This window comes from Palaemon carinicauda, chromosome 34, assembly GCF_036898095.1.
Source record: "Palaemon carinicauda isolate YSFRI2023 chromosome 34, ASM3689809v2, whole genome shotgun sequence".
In the NCBI taxonomy this organism is placed as follows: Eukaryota; Metazoa; Arthropoda; class Malacostraca; order Decapoda; family Palaemonidae; genus Palaemon; species Palaemon carinicauda.
This window is the reverse complement of record NC_090758.1, coordinates 37,481,523-37,492,847: the sequence shown is the minus strand read 5'-3', so window position 1 is coordinate 37,492,847 and position 11,325 is coordinate 37,481,523. Positions and strand designations below refer to the sequence as shown.

Here is an 11,325-nt window from a genome sequence, read left to right as displayed (position 1 = left end):
AGGCATTCTATTTGCACTCTCGAATAGAGATTAGTTCACCAAACCCTTTACTGGGCCCTAAAAGGCACTAGATTAGTTGGAAGATCCATGCCCTAAATGGCTGATAACTTTGAAGTGTGAAGTAGGAGATGATGAATTGAGATTTATTGATTCAGAACCTCAAGATAAAGTTGACTTGTGAAATCTAACAGAGACCCTTTGTATCAATCTGCGTAGGTCGAAATGATAAGGATTATAAGAACAGTAACATTAAAAAAGAAAAAAAAATCATATATATACTATGAAAACCTTTAAAAAAAGAGGAAGAGAAATAAGATGAAATAGTGTTTCCGAGTGTACCCTCAAGTAAGAGAACTCCACCCCTAAAGAGATTAGATGATTATGTTACATAGGCTATGACACTACCCAAAGATAGAGAACAATAGTTTGATTTCTCCTGGAAGAGCTTCTCACCATGACTAAAGAGTAACTCTGAGAACTTTTTTGGCATCCTCAGTGTTTTCAGGGTACGAGGACAGGAGAGAAAGTGGAAAAGTAGGTCAGTCCAATGACCCAACAGCTCTCTAGCGATAGTTTGTTCTTTAGAAAATCCTAATGTCAAGATTCCACACCACAGCCAAAATAGAATTCTTGTGGTTTATATTTTCATCTGCTTTTTTCATTGGATATCATCCCATCATAATTATTCAGTGATGAAACGTGAAGCCAGAGTCATCTGTCCTGTTTCATACAAAATGATTTTTAAAAAGCATAGGAGTGTAAGTTGTTGGTTTGGAAACACATGAAACTATTACTTGTCAAATCGGGTTTTTTATGGGAAATTTTGTTTACATTTGTCTAGAATACAATAGTATGAAGCAAGTTTTGATATTTACTGAATATCAGGATTCAGTGTTACCATACCATGCGTGAAGTAAAATTAGTTGGGAAGCAAGCACAGACAGACCGGTCCCTCCCACTCACTGCATCATGCATGCAGGCCAGGCGTGCGCCGTGCAACGGTATCTCAGTTCACCGGTGACTGTCGTAGTAGTAAGGTGGGCACGTTATTCGTCCTCATCTAAACTTTTCTATCGCCTTGGTCTGTGAGTCGAGATATTGTACTATTACTTTGGCGGGATATCAGTGTGATGGAGGTTCCAGAGAACGACATGAAGAGATAAAATGTAGTGTGAGTGTTATTATAATATCCAAAAACATAAAAAATCATGATCCACATCGTGTTTGTTTTGGGAAATAGTCAGGACTCAGGAGTGAGGGAGAGGTGTTCGTGTTACGGTTCTTTTGGTGTCGTGTTTGTATCACTCAAGGTGTTTATGTTTTGTCTCATGTTACAATGACGAAGATAGTTATAATGGATTTTGCCTCTGTTAATATGAAGACTCTGTTCTTCAGCATCTGAACCACAACGTCATTAAATCTTGAAGTGAGTCAAGGTCAAACCATTTCTTTGCAAGGGAAAAAGTCTTACCTCGGGACTTTATTTGTGGTTCGACTCCTAGAAAGTTATCACTCAAGTCATCAACTGTAAAATTTGTATAAGAAGTTTTATACGTCTAATCCTTGAGAGAGAGAGAGAGAGAGAGAGAGAGAGAGAGAGAGAGAGAGAGAGAGAGTCAGTTTCCTTGACAACTTGTTGCATTGCAGATAAAGTCTCAAACTTTCGGCGTATGTGGAAATGTAGCTGAAAATAGAATTGGCGTCATTGAATATCATGGCTGGTGGCACAAATACATTCTGTAAGAAAAATATTATCATAAATGCTCACTCTATCGTAAAATTATAAGCAATTCTTAAGTGACTCGAAATATAGTTTAATTTTAGAGTAAATTTTATAGCGCAAGAAAACATTGTTAATGATGTTAGATCATGAAATGCTAATAGAAATTACACAAGTTTAATCAATTTTTATTATTATTATTATTATCATTATTATTATTATTATTAATATGTGGCTGCTTTTCGAAGTTTCCTTTTTATCTAATTACAATCTAACACACACACGAACACACAAACCCCGAGCTGGAATGGTGGATTGATTGTGTCATTCAGTTTTTAATGAAATCGTAAAAAAAAAGTTTAATACTATTTGTTATGTTGAGAGATTTGCACGTATTGGGTGGAATGTTCCTCCAAGCTAACTTCAGCCAGAGAGAGAGAGAGAGAGAGAGAGAGAGAGAGAGAGAGATATTTAAGACTAGAATACATAATGAATGAAAGCATGCAGATTCTGATGAAATGTGAATAAAAGAGGCGTGAAAACTAACAAAATTGTAAAATATTAAAGAAATTCTGAATAATTCACGAATTCACACCAACGTACATTACGCAAATCTCAGCAAACAGAAAACGGACATTTATCGCGTAGAGAAAACGGAAGCAAATGTTAGTTGGGAAATTTCAAGAGAACATCTCCGAGATATCGAGCGGCAATCATTAGTTATGCATAGCGGAGATTGAATTTCTATTTTTAGGTGAAGTTAAGACCATAAAATGGAAAGGGGTTCAGGTAAAGAGAAAATGGATGCATTGTGGGCTAGAGTTTGAGAAATGGAAAAGGAAATACAATTCGGTAGTTAAAGGATAAATGTGGCACTAACATGAATTGTTCTTTTGTGGAGCCAAACACTAGTAGGGAAAACAGTTAAATGTGAAACAAATATAAATATATATATATATATATATATATATATATACTATATATATATATATATATATATATATATTTCATGGGTCCTTTGACAGTGACAATTCAACAGCAAATGAACAATACGCGATATGAAACGTTAAATACTCAGATAAACGTCTGCCTTGGCTTTCCTTTGGCAGATATCAACATGAAAATTGATACGGGCAAAGTTAATATCAATCCTATAATTCTCTTCCATTTGTTTTTGTTATTTTTTTTATTTTCCAAGTTATTATTATTATTATTATTATTATTATTATTATTATTATTATTATTATTACTCTTTCAGTGCTATCACCTCCGAGTAATCTAACGATTGAAGTGGGGAGGGTGTGGGAGGCCCTCGCATTGTGGGATCCCCCTCAGACGGGCGGTTACTCGGCCTTCAAGCTCAAGGTCACCCTAATCTCCGAGTCCGAGAACAGCATTGCCAGCTTCCCCATCTCTGAGAACCAGACGACCTTCGCCCTTAAGATTCTGACGCCGGGGGCGTCGTACGAGTTGCAGCTTTACACCGTCTACGAGACCAAGAGAGTGAAGCCTACATCACAGTCCATTTCACCACCATGGAGTCTCGTCTCGTCTCATCTTGCTTGAGTCTGGTTACCTCCGCCAACGAAGATGGAAGGTTATGTTCTCGTCCCCAGTTCGTGTGTTTGTTTGTGAACAGCTTCCTGGCCACAATTCTAATGGTAAAGTAATGAAACTTGCAGGGATTAAGTGTTGTGTAAATAGCTATAAATGATTATATTTTGGAAGGTCAAGATGAAAGGTCGAGGGTACAGTCAAGAAAAATGTCCAATTAACGTAATCATCCATAAGTTTGGACATTTTTGTCACAGGGACTTCAAACTTGGTGCATATTTGAGAGCCTGAAAATCCACGCCGATTAATACACCTATATGTTGAAGGTCAAGGTCAAGCAAAAGGTCGAGAAATAAGCAGCCGCGGCCGGCAGAGCTCTGTGCTCTACTGAGTGCCCCTCTAATTCCCTTCTTATTCCAATGGGTTATTTGATTCATTTATATCTGAAGATTCTCTTATTAATAAATCATGCTCTATATCCTCTGCTATTGGTATTATTATTATTAATTGTTATTAGTTATTATTACTTGTTTTTGTTATTCATTATTAGTTATTTATTGGTTATTAATTTATTATTTACTTATCTCTTTGTTTTTTTATTGTTTATTATATATTATTTATCATTTATTATTTATTATTAGAAAATGAAGGATATTAACCATCACAATGAGTCAGCTTGGCTCATATAGAGGTGGATCAAATAAATTTTTGAAGACAAATATATTTCCCATCGAAGATAACAAATAAATAAACAAAACATATGGTTTATATATAAATAAAAAAAAAATAAATTAAAAGTTTGTGATAATGAAAGACTCATATCCTAAATTTAAAACCAGTTTCTTGAAAATTTTAAAATTTCAAAGTTGGAGAAATTCTCAGAGACCCATGAAATATCAGGTAATGTAAAATCATTCAATAACTTATTCTTTCATGATTTACATTTGTTTTGTGAACATTCATGAACTATTTACGGCTTTTAATGTTTATTTATGATTTAATATTATTTTCTTTTACTAATGTGCAAAAATCTGCATTCAAATACTTATTTACAGACCTTGCTTTTTCTACTTTTTGGCTCTCGCATTTGCGTATAGGTTTAAAAATAAACCCACAAATTATAAAAAAAAAAAATATATAAATTTTTAGCTTTCGAAGGGACGGTCTCCTTTCCTCTTCATAAAACAAAAACGTGGGTTGATTTTAGTTATCATATATACACGGAAAAATTGTGTATTTTAATGCACGTTTATAAACCTTACATTTGTTAATCTCCTCCTACTGCCTTCAGGACCCAATGCCCCTGGGAGGTTCATCATGTGGTACCCGGAATGAAACGGCAATTTTGGCTCTGTGGCATCGGCCTCACCCGGCTGGAATCTACTCCCATTACCAAGTAAGTCGACTCGACAACAAAAGATTTATTTTAATGGGTTTGGTGTCTTATTTGGAATGAACAACCGACCTTGATTTTTAGTTATCAGCTGTAAAAGTTTTTTTTTGGGAATATTTTCTTTTTAAATTATGATATGGTAAATTAGCACAGATGTGTACTTATTGTGTATGGGTGTGGCTGAATGTGCTACGTGTGTCCTTAATGATATCAATGTAGACTTATTTGACATTGATTATTTACTCTATTGAGCATTTTCATTTTATGCATGACACTAGTTTGTAGAGTTTGGTCTTTATTGTCCACTGCAGGACATTTTATCTGATACCGGAAAATATTTGTAACTTTGGCTAACATATTTTTTTTTTTTTTAAACCCATCATTCACTCTCCATCTGTCCAAATCATAGGAATGTTTTAGCCCAGTCTTGAGGGGAGGGAGATGTGTATGATTTCTGACTTATTCTAATGCATAATTATACTTATGTGGTTCTTTTTGTTTGATAGGTGGCATAATAAAAATATTTCTTTTTGTTTAATTTTTAAGCAAAGGGAATATTTTTTTTTTGTGAGATTAATAATATTTTTTGTTTTATTCTTATTTGATATTACGGCTTCCGTACATAGACTATCTTTATCACTATTATTATCAATATTATTATTATAAGTGGCATGAATTCCATATCCCTCTCCATCTGGTAACTGAAATTTACTGTATTGTCACCTTATCTGTTTACAATGTTAGATATTTATCGACTCCAATATTTCCTTAGTTCACCTAAGTACTGCAACGTGGTATGTATATCTCACTGGTATTATCAGTAGGATGAACAGGCTGTGCTTGTAAGACTTAGTGACACTGGGCTGTTTCTACTTTCGTTGTTCTTGTTTCAATTTATGATGATATCATTGCATTTGAATTTTGTATACTTTACATTTACTCTCTACAGGACATACACTCTCATTTTATCTTGTTCGCTCAGAGAATTCAACATTTCATATCACGTATTGCTCATTTACTGTTAAATCGTCACTGTCAAAGGACATATATTTTGGAGAGAGAGAGAGAGAGAGAGAGAGAGAGAGAGAGAGAGAGAGAGAGAGAGAGAGAGAGAGAAAATTGTCTGGTAATCATAGTTTTGCCAACTCTTTGAGAACAGAGGAGAATGGGAAGAAAATAGGCCCGACTAATCGGTTTATTTGTAGGCGAAGGAGAAAGGAGCCGTAACCAGTGAGAGGGATCCAATGTAATACTGTCTGGCTAGTCAAGTCCGAGGACCCAATAATTCTCTAGTTGTAGTATCTCAATGGGTGGCTGGAATGTTATAAAAAAAATCCAGACCTCTTCGTCCTATATTTAATCAAATTAGATGACTCGGGTAAGAAGGAGGGAGACTGGTGTATTTTGTAGTCACTAAAGATGGAATAATTATTTCTACAGTTAGATTTGGCGGTTCTTTGTCCAAACCTGATTAAAAACCGTTGAATCAAAAGCTTGTGGTCTTCATAAAGTTCTTGAAACACTTTACGTTGATGTTCAAAAACTCGTGAAATTAAAATCTTGTCATTGGAGGTACCCTTTTCCAGCAAAAGGACATCAACAAATATACCTGGACTTCACCATGTGGCAATTACTGAAATAAAATAGATCACATAACCATTAATAAAGAGAGGAAGCCAGAAATGTAAGAAGCCTGCGAAGTGCAGACATTGGTAGTGACACACTGAAATTAAAAGTGAAAGCACTCAACAGAAATGTAGATAGAATACCTAGGTTCGATACAACCAAGGTTCTGGAAGATGATCACAGAAAAACATTTGCAATTGAATGTAGGAATCGATTTGAAGTCTTAGAGACTTTGAGAGATGAAGGACAGACAAATAATGAAGAATGGTGTGATATTTTAGGACATGCACTTAAAGGGAGAAGCCATGGGTATCAAGTGATACTTAGGATACTATAAAAAGAAACAAAGACAGATATTGAATGTTGAAGGTTGTCGACGAAGTAAGGAAAATTCCAAAGTAGAGGGTGATATGTAATCCAGTATCGATAGAGGTCAAATAAAAGCCAAGAATGACTGGCGGGAATATTTAGACAGGAAAGCAGATAAGGCTGACAAATCTATGAATTCAGGACGCAGTGTTGTAAGAATTTCGCATAGATTTATTGATGAAATTTATATGGGAGCCAAGTAGATGGAGCATATGGCCATAAAAAGAGAGATGGGTCTGTTTTAACAACCGAGGATGAAGAAAGGCAAATTGAGGTCATTAATAGGAGAGACTAAGGGAATATTTTGATTGACATGCATAAAACTGATGAACACCTTTATGTGCCCATGGATTAATTCATTGTGTTTGAAATCGAAGCTAGTATTGAAAAACTCAGGAGATGGAAAGCCCTTGGTCATGGTGGAATAACTGCTGAGATAGAACTGGCTGAAAATTAAGTGAATTCCAGAATACTTAATAAAGTATTTTGTAAAATGTGGCATGAAGAGACAAAACCTGATGAAAGGGAACTAAGGGTGTCGGGGAAATGGCAAACAAAATAATTACAGAGGCCTCATACTTACGTCATTTGTCATGAAAATATATAGGATTCTTATTCTAAATTGACTAAAGAGAAATATTGAAGAAAAGGTGAGGGATGGAAAAACAGTATTTAGAAAAGGTAGAAGTTTTATTGACCAAATTTTACTTTTAAATAAATGATATGCAGTAATATATGAAACATTAAAAATTAGCTTTTTATGTTATTTGTGGACTTTGAAACAACCTTTGATAGTGTGCACCGGCCAATTTTGTGAAGAGTCCTTCGTTATTTTGGAGTTCCTTTTAACATAACCCAGTGAGGAGAGGAAACAAGGAAAAATAGAATATCTTAAGAACATTAATATCATTAAAATAAATATTTTCTAAATAAATTAGAAAAACTTTAAATAAAACAAGAGAAGAAGAAATGTGATATAATAGTGTGCCAGAGTGTACCCCCAAACAAGAGAACTCTATCCCAAGGCAGTGGGAGACCATGGTATAGACTCTAGAAGCTAAGGCACTAACAAAGACTAGGGAACATGAACATAGCAAGTGCGGAGTTAATGGTGTCTAATGAATTTCCAGCGAACAGCGGAGTACTTTTGGAAATGTGTTGTCAACTATGTTGTTCATCCTCCTCGTGGATTTTGTAATGCATAGAACAGTTGGGGATAAAGGAGATGTATTGGACGGGATTGGTAGCAGGAAATTAGTGGTTCTTGGATATGGAGATGACGCTGTCCTTATTAGCAAAACTCCAATGTATTTAGAGCGTTTTCTTACCAGAATGCATTGAATATCACACGAGTTTGAGTTCAAGAAAAATAGAAAGAAGACAAAGATGATGAGAACGATATATGGAATTGGAGATGGAATATCATTGGAAGGAGAAAAGATTAATGAGTTAGAATCATTTAAATATTTAGGAACTATGATCGCTTATACAGGGTATTGAGAATTGGAGTTCAATGAATGATTGAATAAAATAAATCAGACAATAGGTAATTTAAGTAAAATTTGGAAATTAAATAGTCTGATATTACGCAAAAATTTCCAGTTGTACTGTATATCAGTTTAGTGGGATTAGTGTTACTCTATGGTCATGAGCCATCGTTTGACAATGAAACCATATTCAAAAGATTTTGTAAATTTGAAAACAAAGCCCTTAAAAGAATATTGGGAGTTGAATGGCAGGCTGAATTAGGAGTGGAAATAAAAGATGTATATATATATATATATATATACATATATATATATATATATATATACGATGTATATATATATATATATATACGATGTATATATATATATATATATATATGTATATATATATACATATATATATATATATATATATGAATATATATATATATATATACTGTGTTTATATACACTATATATAAATATATATATATATATATATATACATATATATATATATATATATATAATATATATATATATATTCTGTGTATATATACACTGTGTATATATATATATATATATACATACATACATACATATATATATATATATATACATATATATATATATATATATATACTTATATATACATACACACACGCATACACACACACATATATATATATATTTATATATATATATATATATATATATAAATATATATATATATATATATATATACATATATATATATTTATATATATATATATATATATATTACAGGAGTAATCTTCGTTAACACGAAGATAACTCAATATATGGTAGTTCATATAAGGGAAATTGAGAGATGTGTATAAGTAGAAATGCTCTAAAGTTTCGCCTGCCACTGGACCTCTTCTTGGAGCGGATATAGATGTTGACTCAAATGATATTAAAAGTTGTGTTAAAGAAGTCATTGATATAAATTTTATTGAGATAGAAGAATTCGAAATCTTCAGTTCAGAGAGCAAAGTTTTCAAACTAACAGTAAATCTAGACGAAAGGGAATGCTTATTTAACTCTGTCATAGTCAATAAATATTACAAAAAGAGACATTGGGAAAAAAACCTTCTGATTTCATCATTGAAACTATTTTTTTTTTATCTTATATAATTATTGATATTTTTAATTTTGCTTTCTATTTATCATAGCATTGAAAGATTGTATATATAATTGTTGCTCTTTGGCGAAAAATATTGATTTGGTCAGAGAGTTTGCAGAAAGTCAGTATGACTTTATATTTTGACAAGAAACATTTGATACATAAAACAGACTTGGTGATTTACAGTTTATTGATGAGCATTATGAAGTAATAGGGTCACCGGAAGTCTAATCGGAGAAAGCTATTGAGTCTTTTTCCGGTAGGTGTGAGGGTGAGTTAGCTTTTCTCTCGAGAAAAAAAATTCTTCTCTTGATATCAAAAAGATTATTATAGAAAAGTATTTTATTGTAATGTCTGTTCTTCATAACCGAAAATTAGTTGTTTTTGTGAATGTATATATCCGAAGTGACATTTGTAGAATTTCTAACTTGATTATCTTGAATAAATATTAACTGAGATTAGATATAAGTCTATATTTTTTATTGGTGATTTTAATGCAACCCTCTTTTTGCTAGCTCATTGGAATCACTTGCTTAGTTTTTATGAAAGATAGTAAACCTAAATGGTTTGATGTGTGTGCTCTGGGTGACTCTACTTTCTCATTTTTGTCCTTCGGAGTATTGTATGATATAATTGGTTCGGACCATTCGCCTGTGGAAGCTGAAGTGGTTGTTCATATTTAGGTTGTGAAGACGGGAAAATTAGGTACTATGTTGATTGGGATGATTTTTTATGAATGAACTTTGTCTTATTGGAGCAAATGTGATGTCTAGTGGGAAGCTTTGTAAATAATGCATCATTTGACTGTTTTCCCCTGTTTGGGTTTTAGAGATTATAAACATCTCAGGGAAATTGATTATTTTTACTCTGCACTGGCGATGTCTGTAAAAGAGGATCGCTCTCTTTACTGAAGGGCAATACAGAGAAAATGTAAATATAAAGTGGTACCTGGGTGGAATTGTAATGTAAAATTTAAATACAAATATGCCAGAATGGAATATTTAAAGTGGTTGCAGTCGGGAGGAATATATGCTGACCCCCGAGTTCAATCAAATGCGGGAAAGTCGCATAATATTCAAAGAGACATTAAATGAATGTAAGAGAAATGAATTTGCTGGGAGGTCTTTATCGACTCAAGAAAATTTTTTTTAAATAAAGATTTGAAAAAGAATAACAAAGCGAAAAAATAAAAAATAATTTATGAGGAAAATAATATAGAAAATATAAAAACAGATTTTAATAGTAAACTTTTCATCGTTTGAATTAAAGAGTTCCAATGAATTCCTGGAAATGAAGTACTATTGAAATTAAAAGAATATTGAATAAATAACTGAAAACTTAATATTAAGATATCATTAGATACGTTAAAAAGGTTGATTAATAAAACCAAAATGGAATAGGCCATGACGGAATTCATGCTATTTTATTGAAAAGGGGATAGTTATCAGTTTTTGAGTTTGTTGTGTTATTTCATGAATGCCTGTTATGGTCATTGTTACTTCGCTCTGGAATTTCTTGGTGGGGATATTAATTCTACAATAAATGACTTAAAAGGAAATGTTTCTGTATCATGGAACTACTGTCCAGTGAGGCAGTCGTCTCTTATCTTGGAACTCTTTGAAATCCATCTTTTAGATATTATGGAAAAAATATTGAATTTTATTGTTTGCAGTTTGGTTTTAAGAAGGGAACTTCCACTATTGATGCATGCTTGCTTTTTAAGGAAATAATAAAGATACACAAGAATGGGTGATAAAGCTTTTGGCCTGTTCATCGACCTCTCCAGGGCTTTGATACTGTTAATCATTTCTTGTTGGGTGATATAATGATTAAAAGAAATATTCCACCAGATATTGTTCTCCTTCTAATGAGTTACCTGAGAAACCAAAGTGGGCGAGTTTTATGGAATGGGAATAAAGGGAAATATTTTTATATAGATACTGATATGTAACAGGGTAGGTTTGATTTTAAAAACCAGTGAAGCTAACTCTTGGAAATGATGAGTTGGAGTAGTTTAGAGTTATAGTATATAGGTTTTCCATTCTAAATGGCT

General features: G+C 33.0%; 2 protein-coding genes across 2 annotated transcripts in view; one reads left to right on the top strand and one right to left on the bottom strand.

The window, feature by feature from the left end:
* Positions 1-1,023: 1,023 nt before the first annotated feature.
* Positions 1,024-11,325, top strand: part of LOC137626817 (neuroligin-2-like) — a 503,625-nt gene continuing 493,323 nt past the window's right edge. Inside the window, exon 1 of the mRNA XM_068357806.1 lies at positions 1,024-1,171. The gene's annotated coding sequence lies outside the window, so the exon portion shown is untranslated. The remainder of the gene's footprint in view (positions 1,172-11,325) is intronic.
* Positions 10,116-11,325, bottom strand: part of LOC137626821 (uncharacterized) — a 9,311-nt gene continuing 8,101 nt past the window's right edge. Inside the window, exon 4 of the mRNA XM_068357809.1 lies at positions 10,116-10,220. Coding sequence (XP_068213910.1) covers positions 10,116-10,220 — 105 coding nt within the window. The remainder of the gene's footprint in view (positions 10,221-11,325) is intronic.